This window comes from Leptosomus discolor, unplaced genomic scaffold, assembly GCF_034619465.1.
Source record: "Leptosomus discolor isolate bLepDis1 unplaced genomic scaffold, bLepDis1.hap2 HAP2_SCAFFOLD_41, whole genome shotgun sequence".
Taxonomy (NCBI): Eukaryota; Metazoa; Chordata; class Aves; order Leptosomiformes; family Leptosomidae; genus Leptosomus; species Leptosomus discolor.
The window spans coordinates 499266-520294 of NW_028237908.1; the positions used below are offsets into that span (position 1 = coordinate 499266).

A 21029-nucleotide genomic window follows, 5' to 3' on the forward strand; every position below is an offset into this window, starting at 1 on the left:
AAATTTTTCCGTATATCCAATCTAAATCTCCCCTGGCGCAGCTTGAGGCCATGACCTCTTGTCCTGTCATTAGTTACTTGGGAGAAGAGACCAACACCAGCCTCACTGCAACTTCCTTTTAGGTAGTTGTAGAGAGCAGTAAGGTCTCCTCTCAGCCTCCTCTTCACTAGGCTAAACAATCCCATTCCCTCAGGCACTCCTCATAGGACACGTTTTCCAGACCCCTCCCCAGCTCCCTTGCCCTTCTCTGGACCCGCTCCAGGGCCTCAACGACTTTCCTACACTGTGGGGCCCGAAACTGGACACAGTACTCAAGGTGTGACCTCACGGTACTGAGTACAGGGGCACAATTGTTCCCTGCCACCTTCCATGTGTCCTGTCTAGTGATAGGATGGGAAAAGGTTATTGTCATGGTCATTTCTTTTTCTGACAGCAGAAGTGACACAGCTGGCAGTCAGTGTCGGTGCCCAGCTGAGGGAGGGAACATCAGTGAGTCCTTCAGCCTGTTTGACAGCAGGTTCCCCAGGGAAACCACATGGGAGCCCAGAGGGGGCAGAGAAAGGGCTGCCTTGGGCTGCTCCCCTGCTGCTGAGCTGGGCTGGGCTCCTGGGGTGGGGGGAGCTGCTGGCAAGCGGGCAGCGCTGCAGAGAGACAGCTCTGCCCAGGAGCAGCTCCTGTGCAAAGCACAGCAGGGCTGAGGGCACTGCCTGTGGGCACCAAGAGGAGAGACGTGAGGCTGAGAGAGCTTAATGCCAGTCTGGAGGGGAGGAAGCTGAGAGTTTCCTGGAAAAGAAATCTTTACAGTCATCTACACGGTAAGTCTCTGGGATCAGGGCAATGCAGCTGGTGCTTCTGGAGGGCTATCCAAAACCTGGAACACCCCACAGCACAGAGAATCTTTCACGAGGATTCCAACAGTTTCTCTGGTGTAGAGGAGGAGGACGTGCTCCAGGTGAGGGACTCCCTGCTGCCCCACCAGATGCACCGGGCACGATGGCTGCCTTCTCTCAGGGACACCTGCGGGATGTGAAGGTAGGTGTGCAGGCAGGGGTGCCCAGGGCTGCCCTTCAGAGCAGGGTCCCTGCCCCCCAGGGGCTGTGTGCCGGGGCAGGGACTCTGCTGCCTGCCAGGGTCAGCTCTCAGCCTGCCCAGGGAGCTCCCCACGGCGCTGTGGGGCGACGCTGTGGGTGGAAGGAGTGACCCCCAACCAGGGAGGCTCTTTCTGCTGGTGGGATTGGGAACTGCGTGGGTCAGGGCTGCTCCCAGCTCCAGATCACCCCCACAACATTTGCAGAGGCTCCTTCTGGAAACAGCACGTCAAGGAACTGTTCACCTGAAGGGAAGAAACCTGAGCTTTGAGTTTTGTCCTCTTGGTGTGCTGGGTGGGCAGGGAGAAATGGGAATTTATTTCTGCATTGTGCACCAGGCCTTGAGACCCCATTTGTTGTTGGGACTTGTCTGAGCTGCTCATTAGCCCCTGCCCACACAGAGATGCCCCTGGGCAGGGCCCTGCTGCCAGGAGGTGTCTGCAGGGCAGAGCTGTGGACGTGGCAGGTGGGATGGGGTCTGTGAGTGTGAGGAGGGAGGAGATGTGGGGAGAGAAAAACAGGTCCTGGCCCAGACAAGCTCCAGGAAGCAGAGACATGGGCAGGGAGGGGGAGAGAACTGCTCCCAGACATGCTGTGGGAGGGGGATTCAGGCATCTCCCTGCCATGCCCTGCAGTGCAGATGCCTTGCCTGGAGCAACCCCCTGGTCTCCTCACTCACCCAGCAGAGCCTCTGCCCTTAATGTCACGGGGATTTGGTCAGGAGTTGCCTTCCCAGCAACCTGAGCACCACAGAGGAGACACACTCGAGTTTCCGACTGTGTCTGCCTCTCCTGGCTCCGCTGGCAGGGGGACTTTGGCATCTCCTCTTCTCCCTGCTGCCCTCCTTCTTGCTGTTACACTCACTGGTGTGAGGGGATAAGGACTGAAGTGCAGCTGAGACACCAACGCTGCATGTACTGTCGTTGTCCTGGTTTCGGCTGGGATAGAGCTATTTCTTCTTCATACCACGAAGAACAGTGCTGTGGTTTAGATTCAGTACGGGATTTGGTTCGAGCAGAATGCTGATAGTACACTGATGTTTTAAGCTGTTGCTAAGAAATCGAGGACTTTTCAACTTCCCATGTCTTACTAGCGTGCAGGTGCCCCAGAAGCTGGGAGGGAACATAGCCAGAACAATGGACCCAAACTGGCCAGTGGGGTATTCCACATCGTACAACGTCATGCTCAGGACATGGATGAGGGTTAGCTGGGGGTCTGGCTCTCTCCCTTACCGTGACTGTGGTTTCAGGATTTTCTCCTCTGGGATCACTAACCAGGAATGGGCTGGGCCTCTGTCAGTGGGTGGTGGGCAACTGCATTGTACGTTACTCATATATATGCACTATTATTACCATTATGATTTAAATTTTGTTTTATTTCTGTTATTCCATTGTTTTAATCTCAACCTATGAGTCTCCTTACCTTTACCCCTCAATTCTCTCCTGTTCCCTGAGGCAGGGGAGGGTGTGCGAGCAGCTGTCACTTGCCTTTCAGGACCAAGACAGTGTCAGAAGAAGTGCAGCAGAAATGCCAAGGATTTCTGCCTTAAAAGCACTCCTCAGCTGTGATGGCACAACCAGAACAGAGCACACAAACCACAGTTCCCCCTACCCGGCTCTGCTGTTGGGGGAATCGTGTTGGGAGCCCCAATGCTGAAAAGGTCTTTGATACCAGAAGTGGATTTAATCTCAGACCACTCTGTGTTCCTCTTGACCTCTCGCTGTAGGTAAGACTCTGACTCCTGCAAAGCCCACAACAGAACCTCCTGCTCTCTGGGGCACCCTCAGCAACCAGCAACCAGAGCTCACAAAGGTCTTCCTGAAGAGGGAAGGGCAGTTTGGGGGATGTTCTTTGGGAAATTGAATAGATCACACCCCGAGACGTCTGCCCGAACTTGTCACTGTCTTTACCTTTTGAACAGGTCCCCGTGCCCAGAGGGACAAAATGTCCAATGCCAGCTCCATCAACCTCTTCCTCCTCATGGCGTTCACAAAGACATGGGAGCTGCAGCTCTTGACCTTTGGGCTCTTCCTGGGCATCTACCTGGCTGCCCTCCTGGGCAACGGACTCATCATCATCACCATAGCCTGTGACCCCCACCTCCACACCCCCATGTACTTCTTCCTCCTCAACCTCTCCCTCCTCGACCTGGGCTTCCTCTCCACCACTCTCCCCAAAGCCATGGCCAATTCCCTCTGGAACACCAGGGCCATCTCCTACTCGGGATGTGTTGCCCAGGTTTTTCTATTTCTCTTTCTCGGTTCAGCAGAGTATTTTCTTCTCACCGTCATGGCCTACGACCGTTACGTTGCCATCTGCAAACCCCTGCACTACGGGACCCTCCTGGGCAGCAGAGCTTGTGTCCACATGGCAGCAGCTGCCTGGGGCAGTGGGTTTCTCTATGCTGTGCCGCACACGGCCAGTACATTTTCACTGCCCCTCTGCCAGGGCAATGCTGTGGACCAGATCTTCTGTGAAATCCCCCAGATCCTCAAGCTCTCCTGCTCACACTCCTACTTCAGGGAAGTTGGCGTGATTGTGGCAAGTGTCTGTTTACTCTGTGTTTGTTTTGTGTTCATTGTGGTGTCCTACGTGCAGATCTTCAGGGCCGTGCTGAGGATCCCCTCGGAGCAGGGACGCCACAAAGCCTTTTCCACCTGCCTCCCTCACCTGGCCGTGGTCTCCCTGTTTCTCAGCACTTGCATGTTTGCCTACCTGAAGCCCCTCTCCATCTCCTCCCCATCCCTGAACCTGGTGACTGCAGTTCTCTACTCACAGGTGCCTCAAGCGTTGAACCCCCTCATCTACAGCATGAGGAACCAGGAGCTTAAAGATTCTGTTAAGAAACTGATTCTTCACAAGTTTTTCAATAATGAAAAAATTTCGACCTTTATCCGAGAATGATTCATGAAGTATCTGGTTCCAGAGTGCCTTGGCTATTTTTGGTTTGCTTGAGTTATTTGCTGTTGTATTTTGAAAATACTTTGATTTTGTTTCTTGGGATTTTGTTTTTTATTGTTATAATTGTTGTTATTATTATTATTGCTGTTATCGTCATTCATGGTTATGAGGCTGATCACACAAATGTTTGCACTTTTGTCACTTCTTCTGAGGCCTGGAGCTACTTTGGGTCACCTGGTGCCTTTATAAAAGTGGGTCTGACACTGGCTCAGAGTCGCCTCTTTCGCAGCAGCTCGCTAATAAAAATAGATTTTCCCAGTGCAGTGCTTTCAGGCTGGGTTCTTTCGCCAAAGCAGCCTGAGGACCTGCACCTCTCAAGTTCCTCTTCCTCCATGGTGTTGGGAATAAAAAGCTCAGGGTTCACAGCATTTTAGAGACATAGGACCAAACTTGGGAGTCACCAGTGGGTGTCTGGTGACATGTAAGGTGGTGAGTGCAATTGAGGGATGTACCAGGGCTTTCCCACAGGAGACACTAAAGTCACCCATCCTCTAGGAGGGGAATGTAGAGGTGCCGGGAGAGCTGGGCAGTTCTGCAGGGACAGCATGTTCCTGGGGATGTGTGGAGATGGAAGAGGGCTGCAAAGATGGGCTTTGGGGCTGAGAGTCCAGGGCACGTGCAGACCTCCTCTGGGCACTCTCCAGTGCCTCCTCCCTTGTCTACAGCAGGAGTTCCCAGAGAGGGACGCACGAGACCAGGTGTGGGCACCCCAGGGCTCACTGGAGGGGGATGAAAACTCAAGATGTCTGGGTGGCCACGCTCCTCCTAATGCATCCCCCTGTGCAGCTGGCCTTGTTCGTGGTGGGTGCTCACCGCTGGCTTGTACGGTGTCCCTCGTGGTGCCCAGGCCATTCTCCCCTGGGCCACTGCTCAGCCACTCACATCCCAGCTGGCCCTGGTTTATGGGCTTATTCTTCCACCCCAATGCCACTTCTCCTTGTAAAACTTCAGAGGTTCCTGTTGGCTGAATCCCAGAGTTCCTCAAGTTCTGCCTGCACTGAAGCTCCTTTTGGCCTGGCAGCAGCACCTTCTCCTTCCTGCAGATCACCTTCACCTCCACCAAAGGCCCTCAGGGGTAGCAGAGACCCCACTGACAGCAAACCCATGTCTTGCTAGGGCTGCACTTCCCAGCCCTCTTTCTCTCTGCCCTTGGGGACAGCGGGATTTGCTCCCTCCCTTGGCATCCAGGTGCAGCTTTCTTTGTCCATCTGCTGCCCACTTGGCCGTGTCTGTGCTCTGAAGCAAAGCCTTTGCACACACGGGGACTTGGACCCTCTGCACCAGGTTTCCCTAAGACAAGTCAGGGCTTGGCCAGTAGCCACCCCTGAGGTACCACAGCTCACGTGTGCACCAATGCCCCCATCCAGGGGTGCAGGCAAGTTGGGAGAGAGCCTGTGCTTTTTGATATGGATGGAGTAACACAGCCAAGGCGTGGTGGGACAAGTCACATAGCCTGGAGTGCTGCAATGGGTGGGTGCCAGCTTTTCACAGAACCACAGAATCACGGAAGGGTGGGGGTTGGAAGGGCCCTTTGGAGATCGTCTAGTCCAACCCCCCTGCTAAAGCAGGTTCACCTAGAGCAGATCACACAGGACTGCATCCAGGTTGGTTTTGAATATCTCCAGAGAAGGAGACTCCACAACCTCCCTGGGCAGCCTGTTCCAGTGCTCTGTCATGTAAAATTCCGTCACCTTAAGTCTGCTTCCAGCACCTGCCACACCAGATTTTCAACCTCTGTGTCATCACAAGCAACTTGACAGCTATCTTCCAACTGAATAAGACTGGTTCTACTGCCTGCTACACCAGGTTTTCAACCACCTGTGACATCACAAGCACCTTTATAGCAAGATTTTAGCCGCATAAACCTGCTTCCAGTGCCTGCCACAGCAGATTTTCAACCACCTCTGACATCACAGGCACATTCTTGGCAACTTTGCACCACCACTCGCCTACTTCCAGCACCTGCCCCACACGTGTTTCAACCACCTCTGACATCACAGGCACCTTCACCGCTACATTCCAGCACCACAAGCCTGGTTCGAGTGACTGCCACACCAGATTTTCAACCTCTGTGACATCACAGGCACCTTTACTTGCCTTCCACCACTGTAAGCCTCATTCCAGTGACTGCCACACCACAGTTTCAGCGACCTCTGACATCACAGGCACCTGCTCAGCAAGCTTCCATCACCATAAACCTGCTTCCAGTGACTGCCACACCAGATTTTCAACCTCTGTGACTTCTCAGACACTGTTACAGCAAACTTCCACCACCGTAACCCTACTTCCAGCACCTCCCACACTGTATTTTTAAAAACTGTGACATCACAGCCACCTTCACAGCTAACTTCCACCACCATAATCCTGCTTCAAGCAACTGCCACACCGTATTTTCAACCCCTGTGACATCACAGGCACCTTCACCACAAGCTTCCACCAGCATAAGCCTGCTTTCAGTACCTGCCACACCACATTTTCCACCACTTCTGACATCAGAGGCACCTTCATGACAAGATTCCATCAGCATAAGCCTGTTTCTAGTGACTGCCGCACCATGTTTTCGATCACTTCTGACATCTGTAATGGGTCTGCCTGAGACGCAGCCCTCACCGTGCTGTGCAGTGGTAGCTGGATAACACACCCGTGTTTTGACTACTGCTGAGTAGGGTTCACACAGCATCAAGGCTGTTTCCCCAACATTTCCCCAGGAGGCTGGGGGCGGGTAAAATCTTGGGAGGGGCTATAGCCAGGACAGCTGACCCAGACTGTCCAAAGGGATATTCCATCCCACATGACGTCTGCTCAGCAATATAAGCTGGGGAAAACAGGAAGAAGGGGGCGGGGGGACACATTCGTTTCGCGTTTGTCGTCCAGAGCAACCGCTACGCGTACCGGAGCCCTACTTCCCAGGAAGTAACTGGACATCGCCTGCTGATGGGAAGTAGAGAATAAGATCCTTTGTTTTGCTTTTGCTTCTGCGCGCAGCTATTTGCTTCATTAAACTGTCTTTCTCTGACCCACGTGCCTGTTGTTATATTTTCTCTCCCCTGTCCAGCTGAGGGGGTGAGAGTGATAGAGTGGCTTTGGTGGGTACCTGGCATCTAGCCAGGACCAAACCACCACAACTGGTCACAAGCAGCGTCCCCCAGGGCTCAGTATTGGGGCCGGTCTTGTTTAAAATCTTAATCGATGATCTGGATGAGGGTATCGAGTGCTCTCTAGGTGAGTTTGGAGATGGCATTAAATTGGGTGGTAGTATTGAACTGCTTGAGTGTAGGAAGGACCTGCAGAGGGTTCTGGACACGCTGGATAGACAAGCTGAGGCCAATGCTATGAGGCTGAACAAGGCCAAGTGCCGGGTGCTTGGGTTACAACAAATTTCTGAGGAGATATTCAAAACCCACCTGGACACAGTCCAGTGTAACCTGCTGTGGGTGAACCTGCTTTAGCAGGGGGGTTGGACTAGACCATCTCCACAGGGCCCTTCCAACCCTCACCTTTCTGTGATTCTGTGATTCTGTGACCTTGAGGAGAGGAGCCTGGGCATGATGAGGGAAGCCGCAGTAGTCAGTGGGACATGCTGACCATGAATAAGGCCTGCTGCACACAGGGCTGTATTAGGGGCAGTGTGGCCACCCAGACAGGAGTTATCATGGCCCTTGACTGAGCACTGGTTTGGCCACATCTGGATTAGTGAGTCTGCATGTGGAGCGCTCTGTTCGGGAGAAATGGGAAGGAACTGGAGAGGCTCCAGACAGGATCTGACAGGATGGGGTTTGGGGTCTGTGTGGAGGGCTGAGGGACCTGGGCTTCTCTAGGCTGATGAAGTGCACTCCCAGGGCTCTCTAATAACTGCTTCAAGGATGGTTTCAGAGATGAAGGAGCTTTTCTCGGTAGAGGGAAAAGAAGGAGACCTCCACAGAGTGCTGCTTGGAGGGTTCAGAATGCATGTGAGGAAAAAGAAATCTCCCTCCAAGGGTAGCCTTGTGGTTGAAGAGGTCCTCCACAGAGAGTCTGGATCAGCCCATGGCTTTGTCTTTCAAGGAACAGGCGGTGAGGGAGGAGAGACATCAGTAAAGGTCTAGAAATGCTGAGGGCAGAGCTGTGTGGGAAAGCAAGATGGGTGTGTGCAGCCGGCAAGGGAAGAGGGGCAGGCGTGGCAGAGTGCAGGACAGCCTGCAGCAGAGATGGCCGAGGGCTCTGGCAAGGCTCAAAGGCCCAACAGGAGCAAGGCCTTGGGCCCCTTGGCTATGGCAGTGGCCTCTGCCACCAAGGCCTCCCAGGCAGAACTTTCCATTTCTCCTTGCCCGTTGCTTGGGGAAGGCGGGAGGGCTTGTCCAGTTTCCCTGCCTTTGGCACTGCTCCCCCTCACACCCCACTGCCCCCGGGAAGAGCCCTGAGCCCCCCGCGAGGGGCAGGATCTGCCTGCCCAGGGCCTGAGGCTCAGGCTTTGGACTTTCTGCTGGGTGAAACAAAGCCAGGGTTTTCTCAGCACTCCAGCCCCCTGCACAGGGCCTTTGCCTGCCTGCAAGCACAGCCTCCAGTTCTCTGCTCTAAGGAGTCCCTGGGGAGGCTGTGTCAGCAGTGGCCCTCAGTGGGGCCAGTCAGTCCTTCAAGGGACTTTGGGGTTTGCTTCTCACTTGGGCGAATTGAGCAGTTTGCTCAATCTCTTCCCAGTCGCTAAGATTCTTTTTCTTAAGGCCAAATACCCCATGGGGCTCATTAAAAGACAGAAAGCCCTAAGGAGATATTTCTCTAACTTTCATTTTCTTTAAGTCTTTGAGATTTCTACAGCTAATTGTAGTTCTTTCAGAATGTAGGTACAGAGGAAAATTGAATAGTGCACCTTATTAAAATTAATTTAAAATTGTATTTTTAATCAATTTTCATTTTAGAGAAGACGTGATAGTAGGATTCTGTAATTGATATAGATGCAGAATGTCTCCTCAGCAGGTCTGGACAGCTAGGAACAGCAGTCCCTTGAGGTCTGACACTGTACGGACAGCTTTGCTCCTCACCTCCTCTACCTCCTCATTGCTGTGTTTGTTCAATGGGGATTTACATCCTCTCTTACCTCAGACTTCTCCACTCAAGTCTGCAGACAAATGTCACATCTCCATTGCACCAGCTCCCACCTGCTTTCCTTAGAGAACTGCCTGCACACAGGCACAGAAGGACTTCTCCCATGTGCCAACAAAGAAAAGGAAAGCAGGACCAAGTCTCATCAACAATAAAACACACTCCTCAACCGTGTGCTAAGTACAAGGTGTCTCTAATGAGGTGCCTTTGACAAGGGATAATCCTATAAGAAATGTGTTAGATCGATAGAAAGGTAGGTATAAACATAATGAAAGAGTTGGCGAGAGAAAAGTAGACTACTGAAATGCTTTTAGTCCCTGAAGCTCAAAGCAGCTTCATAGGTGAGATATGTCTGAATGAACAAGCAGTAAAGGAAGGAGAAAGCTGGAGAATAATTGAAAAGGCGTTTTCCTGGGCAGTTGTCATCCGAAAAGGTGACTTTAGAAATGGTCATATTATCAGGACAGGTGAAAATACAAGAAAAGGCAGAGAAATCAAATACAGCGTGTGACAGGCAGAGTAGTGGTAATGCAGTTCCAGGGGAAGATCAGCATTGCTTTGGCAAAGACCCAGCTGGCCCCTGGCCTCACACCTCCTCACCCACCATGGCCAGCACCAGCACCAGCACAAGCCAGCTGCCTGCTCCTGCTGGGACTGACACAAAGCCTCCAGTGACATCCCCAGCAGCGGCACAAGCCTGCTGCACACTCCTGCCCTAGCAGCTCCTGAGCCATCAGGGACAGCAGGAGGAGCTGCACAAGGCTGGGGCTGCTCTTGACCTGTCCCCTGTGCGGCCACCTATGACGCCACCCAGCACGACCCATTTAGCTTAGTATCCCGTTTTAATGTGAAGCAAGAACAGCGTGGGTAGCACTGACCCAAATGTTCTGAATTTTCCTTCCACAAAGGAACCTCAGAGCACTCCAGAGAGTCTGGCGGCTCTAAGCGACCCATGCAGTACTTTAGCCCTCCGGCAGCCTGTTCTGGGCAATAAAAGCCTTCATGTCTGAGCTGCGAGTGTAGTTCACTCACACGCACCTCACTCAAAAAACCAGAGGTGGGGAATGCTCCACTTGCACTTTTGACACTGACACTTCCTTACGGAGCCGGTTACCACGTCTGCCCCAGCCAACCGCAGCTTCTTCCGAGCAGTCATGGGGATGAGTTTTCCCCCAGAGAAGTTCTTCAGGCAGCTCAAGGGATGTTTTACTTCATTGCTGGGCGTCACATGTCAGTGATTCACTCCAAAGGTTACGAGCTGACCCCTGTTACACGCCCCACAAACGCAGACACTCCACAAGAAGCGGAGACCTGACTAGGATGAAAGATTCCACAGTGAGGAATGATTAAGGCCCTGCCTGGAACCTCCTCTATTACTCCTGAATTTGACACCTTCTGGATGGAAGAACTAAGGCTAAAAATGTGCTCTACTGCCCATCGGAACACGCACAGAGTTTCAATGTAATAAAAAGCATTACAAAAGAAAGCTGACAAATCCTTCATGCAATTGGAATTTGAGAAGTAAGCTTGCACTGAACAAGGCAGAGCTCTCCTACATGTTTTCTGATTACTAAGGTCCATTTCTTCCCAACAAACGTATGAAGAAACTGTAAACAGTTTGCCACCTAATTTTAATAGAATCATTACAGCAGTCTTAAAAAAAAAACCAACCCACAACCATAAAAACCCTCACACTCAAGGATTTCAGGAAATAGATATTGTCAGCAATAAATCCATTCCTTTAAACAGGAAGGCAGATACAGAAAATGACACTCTGCTGCCACAGAAAATGACATGACATTTTCTCAAGATGAAACTCAAACATATTAAACATCAGTCGCTGAGATCAGCTGCTTGGGGTTGGGCCCAGCCAGCAGCAGATCTCGGTGTTCAGGAGCTTTCCAGAGGTTTTCCTGCTGTAGGGAAACACCAGGGGAGCGACGAGACCCGCCCAGAGCCGGCAGCTCTTGCGGGGAGAGGCAGAGGGACCGTCGGCATGGCCAGAGCAACGGCTGTCCCCGGCTGTCACTGCCTGCCCACAACGGGAGCCTGTGGGGAGCAAAGGAGCGGAGCGAGCAGCTCCCGCGGCATTGTGCGGGGAGGGCGCTGAAGCTCCGCCAGTTGGAGAGGCCGAGGGTGCTCATCCTCCCTGACCCTCGAGGCAGAAGGGTGGGCACTCGTGGCAGAGCCAAGGCTGCAGCTCTGGCTGGACACTCTGCACCACCGGCCCCGGCGGTGACCAGTGCCTCCAGCCAGACGGAGCTGCTGAAGGGAGAGGCTGCGGTTCAGCCCTCAGCCTGGGGGAAGTGCCTTGACCTTCCTCCTGGGGAAGGGGTGGGGAACAAACGCAGCTGCAAAAGCTGTGCTCAGGTGGAGGACCTCCTGCGGCAGGTGGCTGAGCTGCAGGAGATGGTCACAAGGCTGCAGAGCGCCAGGAGGCAAACAAGGAGAGAGCTAGCTGGATGCAGGGGAACGCAGCAGCGGAACCACAGCCTCTGGCCAAAGAGCCTGAGGTTCTTCCACCAGCACACCCAAAACCGCTCCCTCCGGCCAAAGAGCCAAAACTCTGCCACTGGCACACCCAAAACAAAGGAGGAAGCCAACAACAGTGAGGACTGGGAACTGGTGCAAGGAAGATCCAGAAGGAGGAAGAAGATTTCCTCAAAGCCTGAGGTGCTCCTGCAGAACCACTTCATGGCTCTGCAGAATGAGGAGGGACATAGACAATGCCTTAGAGTTGGGGAAGGCGGATAGATTGGTTCCCCGAATTACAAGGGCAACCAAGAAAAAGTGATGGGCAATAGTAGTGGGAGACACTTTTTAGGGTTACTGAGGCGCCCATTTATCGACCTGCTGTCTAGAGAGTTTTGCTGCTCACTGGGGGCTAGGATGAGGGATGTCACAGAGAGGCTATCAAACTTGGCACCTCCCACGGAGCACTCTCCATTGCTGCTGTTTCCCTTGGGCATCATTAACACAACCAGAAGCAATCTCAAGAGCATCAAGAGGGATTCCAGAGCCCTAGGAGAGGCAGTGAAGGACTCAGGGGCCCAGGTCATCTTTTCACCAGTCCTCCCAGTCAAAGGAAAGGCACTTGAAAGAGCCACCAGATTCAGGAAAATCCATGAACGGCTGAAGGAGCGGTGCCACAGCCAAGGCTTTGGCTACTTGGACCATGGGACTCCCTGTGAGAAGCCTGGTCTCCTGGGGGCTGATGGGGTACATCTCTCAGAGAAGGGGAGAACACCTTTGGACAAATGTTAGCCAATCTAGGAAGGAGGGCTCTAAACTAGATTTGCTGGGGAGGGGATCCTCAATCCATCTCACTTTGAGGCCAGTGCCAGAAATAGATGCCCTGGTCGTGGAAATGGATCGCAGGCCAGTGAGAGAGCACATCAAGTGTAAGAGAACGAATTCCAGCCAGAAAGCACTCCAGCTCGTAAGTCGGCTTCAGTGGGGGGAGGAGCCCACATAAATGCCTCTATGCAACTCACGGAGTGTGGGGAACAAATAAGAGGAGTTAGAGATTTGTGCACATCTACAATGCTGATGATGTTACAGGCATCACTGAGACGTGGTGGGACAGCTCCTATGGCTGGTATAGGCTCTTTAGGAAAGACAGGCAGGGGTCCTGGTGGGCAGCAGGATGGCCATGAGCCAGCCATGCGCTCTTGTGCGGGCCAGAGGCTATGATCTGGTGGAAGTTACACAGACATGGTGGGACAGCTCATGTGACTGGAATGTGGTCATGGATGGCTGTGTCATTTTCAGGAAAGACAGGCCAACAAGGCAAAGTGGTGGAGTTGCTCTTTACACAAGAGAGCAACTAGAATGTATGGTGTTCCGGCAAGGGGTGGATGAGGAGCGAGCTGAGTTTGTGTGTGAGACTCAAAGGGCAGGCTAGCATGGGAGATATTGTTGTGGGTGTCTGTTACAGGCCACCTGACCAGGATGAGGAAGTGCATGAGGCCTTGTACAGGCAGCTGGCAGCAGCCTCACAATCACAGACCCTGGTTCTCAAGGGGGTTTTTAACTACCCAGATATCTGCTGTAAAGGCCTACACAGCCAGCCATTCACAGTCCAGAAGGTTCCTCCAGTGCATCGATGATAACTTCTTGATACAATTGGTGGATGAGCCAACAAGGAGGGGAGCACTGCTGGATCTCCTCCTCACTAACAAGCCAGGACTAGTTGAAGAAGTGAAGGTCAAGGGCAGCCTTGCCTGCAGCGACCATGAGATGGTGGAGTTCAGGATCTTGTGCGATAGGAACAGAATAGCAAGCAAGATCACAACCTTGGACTTCAGCAGGGTAAACTTTGGCCTTTTCAAGCAATTGCTTGGGGAAATCCCATGGAACACGGTACTAGAAGGTAAACAGGCCCAAAGTAGTCGGTTTATGTTCAAGGACAGTTCTTCTAAGCTCAAGATGTGAGCATCCCAGTGGGTAGGAAATCAAGAAAAGGAACTGGAGACCCTCATGGTTAAACAGGGAATTAATGGTCAAACTCAAGTGGAAGAAGAGAGTCTATAGATCTTGGAAGGAGGGGATGGCCACTTGGGAGGACTGTAAGGCTCTTGGAAAGCTAAGGCCTCCTTGGAGTTTAACCTTGCAAGGGAGGTCAAGGACAGCAGAAAGGGCTTCTTCAAACACGTTGCAGATGAAACTAACACCAGAGGCAATGCAGACCCACCGTTGAATGAGGAGGGTGTCCTCGTGACAGAGGATACAAAGAAGGGTGAGCTACTGAATGCTTCCTTGCCTCTGGCTATACTGCTGGAGACTGTCCTCAGGAGCCCCAGACCCCTGAGGCCCCAGAGGAAGTCAGGAGAAAGGAGGAGTTTGCCTTGGTTTATGAGGACTGGATTAGGGATCAGTTAAGCAAGCTGTACATACATAGATCCATGGGCCCTGATGGAATGAACCCGTGGGTACTGAGGGAGCTGGCAGAAGTCATTGCTAGATCACTCTCCATCATCTTTGGTAAGTCATGGGGAACAGGAGAGGTGCCTCAGGTCTGGAGGAAAGCAAATTTCACTCCAGGCTTCAAAAGGGCAAGAAGGAGGACTCGAGTAACTACAGAGCTGTCAGCCTCACCTCCATCCCTGGAAGTCTTCAAGATGAGGTTGGAAGGAGCCTTGAGCAACCTGGTCCAATGGAAGTAATCCCGGCCATAGCAGGATGGTTGGAACTACATGATATTTGAGGTCACTTTGAACCCAAACAATTACATGATTCTGTGATTCTATGTTTCCATCATTGACTTGTGCAAAGTGATTGGGCATCAGCAACTTGTGTTTCTCTTCAATGTGGATCCATCTGTTACTTTTGGGAGAACAGAGGTGTCCTTTTCTTTGTTGAACACTTGTTCTTCTCAGTAAGGGGAGGTGATAAGTCTTGGGTCTCCAGATAATGGTGCAGCAATTATATGGGAACAGTGTTCCTGTCTCCTAATGCCTGTGCAATCAGGTGTGGAATTGTGGCATCAGAGGAGAGAAGTTGATGGTGAGGAGATCCTGAGAGATGCCCTGAGGCAGCCAGTCCCTGGGTGTCAGGGTGTGTGGGCAGGTGCCTAGGGTGGTTATCACCTCCCAGTGCCTGTTCTTTGCAGCCTGAAAAGGCAGGTAATCCCGCTACATGGACACACTACCTAACAGAAGAGTTCCTTGCCTACTCCAGTGAAACCCATCGAGTCACTGTTTGGTGCTGTCAGAAGAGCATGGTTGAGATATGGACCCAAGCCACCTCTTAGGATTCCATGATTGTGACACAGACATAACATTAGAGGACACCATGGTTGGGATGTGAACACAAACCACACTTGAAGGCATCGGAGATGAGATAGGAACCCAAGCCCCAACTCACTAGAGGAATCACCCCAGCAGATGTCCAGATGGGCTTGAGATGGAGGGGTGCACTTGACCACTGAAGCCATTGCAGGTGTTATTCAGGAGTGTGAAACATGCACCGTAGTCAAGTGAGCCAAGCGAGCAAAGCCTCTGTGGTGTGAAGGATGGTGGCTGCGATATCAGTACAGAGAGGCCTCACAGATGGGTTATATCACACTGCCACGAACCTGCCAAGGCAAGCACCATGTGCTTACTGTGGTGGAAGTGACAACCAGATGGTTGGCAACATGCCCCGTGACCCAAACCACCCCCCAAAACACCATCCTGGGCCTTGAAGAGCAAGTGCTGTGGCACCCCAGAAAGACCTGAGGCAGACAGCACGGTTCATTCTGAAACACCCTCAGAAGCCCCTGGGCCAGGGAACGTGGCAATGATTGGGTGTGCCACATCCCCTGTCACGCACCAGCCTCCGGAATGAGTGACCGAGAGAAGGTTAAGGGCAAGTGTGAGAGCAAAGGGGGTTGGGAAATACAAGGGGTGGGATGCAGCCTGGGCAGAAGCTGTTGCTGAAGATTTTTTGCACAGTGTCAAGGACTGCTCTGTTTCTGACTTTGCCCCACCAGTGAATAGACCGGAGTAGTGAGGCTGCAAGAGGTTGGGGGGAGACACAACCAGGCCAATGACCCCAAATGACCATCTCAAACCCCAAGTTTTCTTGCTTTTTACTCTTCCTTTACCCCCGTCCCACTCAGGTTGGACGAGGGAGGTGATCAAGCTGCAGGGTGGTGCCTAATTTCTTCCTGGGGTTAACTCACAACATCTATAAACAAGGAAGAGGTGATGAGGAATGGAAAAGTCCACCATGAGAAGTTAGAGTTGAGGATCCTGAGAAAAGGGAAGAAGGCAAAAAGAGAAAAGACTCTGGCCTGCTGAGGGATCTCCTTGGAAGAATCTCATTGGCTACAGCCCTGCAGAGAAGACGGGTACAGAGCCTTGTTTGATGCTCAAGGATCTTCTTACCATGATCCACAATGGTTCACCTATGACATTCTGGAAGTCACATAAAGGTGGCAGGAGACTGGCATGGCTGAGAAAGGAGCTGCTGGCTAAAACCAAGCATGAAGGCGAAGCCCAGAAAAGGTGGCGGCTGGCTGCCTTCCAGCCTCCTTGGTTCTGTGATTGTGGGAGGAGAGGGACACTGCAGAGCTCTTGGCAGCACTGCCCTCTTGCCAGGAGCTCCCTTTGTCCCAGGCAGGCAAAGGCAAGGTCAAGGTGGCTCTGATGCAGAGGAAACCTGGGGGTGTTCCATGAAGGATACAGGTCCTGATGTCCAGACTCTGGGAAGGGACAACATGTCCCTCAGGCATTGCTCAGGCCTCTCCTGGGCACAGTCTGATCTGCACGGTGCAATGGCAAGCGCGGGTGTGGGACACTGTAGGACATCCTGTGGTGGAGACGCTCAAGGGCTCTGGCAAGACACAAAGCCCCCAAGAGAGCCGAGGTCTTTCTCCCCTTGGCTAGGGCTGTTGTCTCAGCCCCCAAGGCCTACCAGAAGACACCTCAGCCTTTCGGCACCAGCACCTCAGTGCCTCCTCAGCCCACCCAGGACAACCCCAGAAGCAGAGGACCTTGGCCCTGCCCTTGGCACTGCACATCCCCACATCACCCTGCCCCAGAAGAACCCTGAGGAATGGGTGAGGGACAAGGTCTGCCTTGCAGGGGCTGGGGGACAGGGCTTGGTCTTTTGGCTTGATAAAGCACACCAAGGGTTACTCAGCATCAGAGCCCCCTTCACCTTGCCTTTGCCTACCTGTCATCACTGAATCCAAGTTTCTCTTTCAACCAGCCCACAGGGAGTTTTTGTCAGTAACGTCCCTCAGCGGAACCCATTAGTGCTTCAAGAAACTTCGGAGTTTGCATCTGACTTTGACTCCTCAAGAGGTTTCCTCAACTTCCTCTCAGTCTCTGTGATCCATGAACTTCACACTAAACCACCGGAGAGATAATTAAAAAGTTCTTGTGCTGTTGCTGTGCTGCTGATCTGGGCTGGGCTCCTGGGACAGAGAGAGCTCCTAGCAAGCAGGCAGAGCTGCAGGGAGACAGCTCTGCCCAGCAGCAGCTGCTCTGCCAAGCGCAGCAGGGCTGAGGGGGCTGCCTGTGGGCATCAAGGAGAAAGGAGCGGGGCAGGGAAAGGTTGAAGGCAGGGGAGAGTGGGAGGATGGCTGAGAGCTCACTGGAGGAGAACTCTTCCCAGCCTCTGACACAGTAAGTCTCTGGGTGCAGGGCGATGTGTCGGTGGTTCCTTGCAGGATCTGCTGAATGTGTCCAACCTCTGGGATCTGTCTGTGATGTAGAAGAGGAAGACGGGCTGCAGAGCAGGGCTTGCCTAGTGCAGTGTGAGAGGGACAGGGCATGACGGTTGCCTTCTGGTGGGGATGGCTGTGGGCTATGGACCTGGGCATGCAGCCTGCGGTGCCCAGAGCTGTCCTCCCAAACAGGTTGTCCTCACCCAGGGGGCTGTGACCTGGAGCAGGGACTCTGTCATCAGCCAGGATCAGCACTCAGCTTTCCCAGTGAGCTCCTCATGGAGCTGTGGGGAGAAGTTGTGGGTGGAAGGGAGATTCCTAGCAGGGCAGGGCAAGGATCTTCTGCTGTTCAAAGGGTGCTGTGCTGCTCAGGACTTCTCACTGCTCCAGATCACCCCCAGAACAATGGCAGACGAAGCTTCTCAAGAAGCACATCAAGGCAGGGCTTACCTGAATGGGATGGAACCTGTGCTTTCAGTCTTCTACTCTTAATCACCTCAGGGGTGGAGGGAGGGTTTGGACATGGAAATTATTCTCTCCGTTTGGGAGAAGGCACTGAAACTCCAGATGTGTTTCACTTGGAGCTTTCTAAATCCGGGAGTATCAAAAACAAACCACCTTTGGATTACAGGCCTTCCCAGCATCAACTCTCCATCCTCATCAGCAATGAACTCATGTTCCCATCAGAGCCTGGTGCCACGGAGGTGCCCCTGGGCAGTTCTTGGCTGCCAGGAGGTGTATGCAAGGCTGAGCTGCGTACACAGAGCATGGGATGGGGTGTGTGAGTGCTGCCAGGGAGGAGATGTGGGGACAGAGAAAGAGTTCCTGACAGGGACAGCTCCAGGCAGCAGAGACCTGGGCAGAGAAAACTAGAAATGTCATGGCAGCGGGAATTCAGAAAGCTCCTGACCCAACACAGAGAGCTGCTTCTGAGCAAGCCTCCCTGGTCACCTCTGCCCCCCAGCAGACCCTCTGCCCACAAGCTGAGGGGGGTCCAGGGCAGATGCTGTCTCTTCTGCAGCAAGAGCTGCAGTAGAGCCAAAGTGCATCTCTCCTGACACATAAACCTCTTCCTTCTGCAGAGAAAAGGGACTGAGAGCAACCGGCCTGGGATGTCACCAACGTGGAGGTGCTGTGCTCTGCTGTGTAAGGAGAAGGCTTTCCCATGTGCCAGCTGTCTTTCTTTCCTTTTCCCCATTTGCAGAAGGATCAGGGTATTGCTTCGTGTTTTTCTTTTCTTCTTTCTGCTGCTGTTTTTTCTTGCTTATGGAAGCTCTGGGTTGTGGGGATATCTCAGATGCACTTTGAGATACTGGCTCTGGGAGGCTGTGGGCAATGCAGCGTGTGGAAATTACAAACAAGCTGACTCTCCCTTCAGGAGATGCTGGGCAGAGTTTTTCAGGCACCTGAGCATCTCCCAGGGGTAAAGGGGTTGAAGTGCCCTTCCCCCGTGTTGGGGGCACTTCAGCAGGGGAGGATGGGAACCTAGTGACAGCCCCATTCTCCTCGACAGGCACGCTGCTGGTATCATGTCTGGAGAGAGCCTGGAGATGGAAAATGGCTGTGAGAAAGGTTCTGTGTTGGCAGTGAGTGATTCCGACCCAGACTTTGCTGTTCAGGAGAGCAGAGTTGGAAGGGCTGGGTCCCTCCCTGGGCTCTTCCCTCTCAGACACAGCTGGTCTGGGTGCTGACTCCATCACACTGCAATAAATAGGGACAATTGTCACATAGTCACTGAGGCAAAAGCCTCTCACTGGACTGAAGGCACCCATTGCCAGGAACACCTACCGAATGCACGGGCTGTTTGTCACCTCTGCAATAGCACAGGTCTGACTTCTCTGGAGCCCGTGGGCAGAGCCCCTGCTCGTCAATCCTGCACCTACAAAAAGGAACTGATCGAAGTTCCTCCCAAAAAAGAAGTCATTTTGTGTGTTTTCTCTGAGAAATGGCATAAAACAGGCTCAGACAAAACTCTCCTCACTTGTCAATATCTTCTCCTCTTTCAACAGTCTCCCATTCCTGCGGTGAAACAATGTCCAACGGCAGCTCCATCACAGAGTTCCTACTCTTGAGATTTGCAGACACATGGGAGCTGCAGCTTTTAACCTTCACGCTCTTCCTGGGCATCTACCTGGCTGCGCTCCTGGGCAATGGACTCATCATCACTGCTGTAGCCTGTGACCCCCACCTCCACACCCCCATGTACTTCTTCCTCCTCAACCTCTCCCTCATCGACCTGGGCTCCCTCTCCACCACTCTCCCCAAAGCCATGGCCAATGCCCTCTGGAACACCAGGGCCATCTCCTACTCGGGATGTGTTGCCCAGGTTTTTCTCTTTATCTTCTTGATCACAGCAGAGTTTTGTCTTCTCACCGTCATGGCCTACGACCGCTACGTTGCCATCTGCAAACCCCTGCACTACGGGACCCTCCTGGGCAGCAGAGCTTGTGTCCACATGGCAGCAGCTGCCTGGGGCACTGCTTTTCCCTATGCTGTGCTGCACACGGCCAGTACATTTTCACTGCCCCTCTGCCAGGGCAATGCTGTGGACCAGTTCTTCTGTGAAATCCCCCAGATCCTCAAGCTCTCCTGCTCAGACACCTACCTCAGGGAGGCTGGGGTCCTTGTGGTCAGTGTCTGTTTAGGCTTTGGGTGTTTTGTGTTCATTGTGGTGTCCTACGTGCAGATCTTCAGGGCCGTGCTGAGGATCCCCTCGGAGCAGGGACGCCACAAAGCCTTTTCCACCTGCCTCCCTCACCTGGCCGTGGTCTCTCTCTTTCTCAGCACTGGCTTCTTTGCTTACCTGAAGACTCCCTCCATCTCCTCACCACTCCTGAACCTTCTACTGGCAGTTCTGTACTCGGTGGTGCCTCCAGCAGTGAACCCCCTCATCTACAGCATGAGGAACCAGGAGCTCAAGGATGCCCTGAGGAAACTGATGACTGGTTGCTTTGCAGAAGCACCAATGAACTGCTCATCTTCCCCTGCATATCACTAGTAATGGAACTCATTACAGGCCCAGCCTCTCTTTGGTGGGTTGTTTGATTTGGTTTCTTTGGGGTTTAGCTTGCTCGGGGAGTATTCTGTCCTCAAAAATGTTGCCATTCTTCATCCTATTTCTATGTCAGTCTCTGCCTGCCTTGTGTGCCTCAGAGACTTTGTGTAAATCAGGAGCTGTGCTGTCTGCGTGTTTAAACCAAATAAAGGACCCTGCACCGACTTGTTTGTCTGAGTTCCTTTCTCCAAGTTCTTTTCTGGAGCTGCAGGGACAGCATCTGTGTGCAGAGGTGGAGGGGGCAGTAGCCACCCTGAGCTGGGTCTGCCTCTCTGCCTCACCAGTATGGCCCTGGCCACCACAGCCCACTGTCTCTGCAGAGCAGCACCACCAGTTCAGGGTCTGTGGGGAGCCTGGGGAGGGGGTGCAGGAATGCCTGTCCAGGTCAGCAGAGATGAGCTCTGTAGGGAAAAGTCTCTGTGAGGAGATGGGATGTCCTGGGAGAAGAGCAGGGCACCGTGTGTGTGTGTGCAGGGGGGACATGGAAAGAGAAACCCTTTGGTGTGGGTGACAGCTCAGGTCAGGCTGCCCTTTCCCTGGGTCCAAAGGACCTTCCTGAGGATCCCCGAGGCCAGTTGTCTCCTGCTGTCGCAGGGAGCAAGTTTGGGATGTGGGGCTGCAATTTCCCCAGGGTGGGGATCTCCTCAGCATGCCGGCTGGATGAAGGTTCTCTGTGGCCTCCGTTTCCTTC

The 21029-nt window shown here is 53.0% G+C and overlaps 1 protein-coding gene across 1 annotated transcript; it reads left to right on the forward strand.

Annotated features, from left to right (window-relative positions):
- The first annotated feature begins 19315 nt into the window (after positions 1-19315).
- Positions 19316-20281, forward strand: LOC147412415 (olfactory receptor 14C36-like). Its single transcript, XM_086481405.1, has one exon. The coding sequence runs from the start codon at positions 19316-19318 to the stop codon at positions 20279-20281; it is 966 nt and encodes a 321-aa protein (XP_086337531.1).
- The last annotated feature ends 748 nt before the right edge of the window (positions 20282-21029 follow it).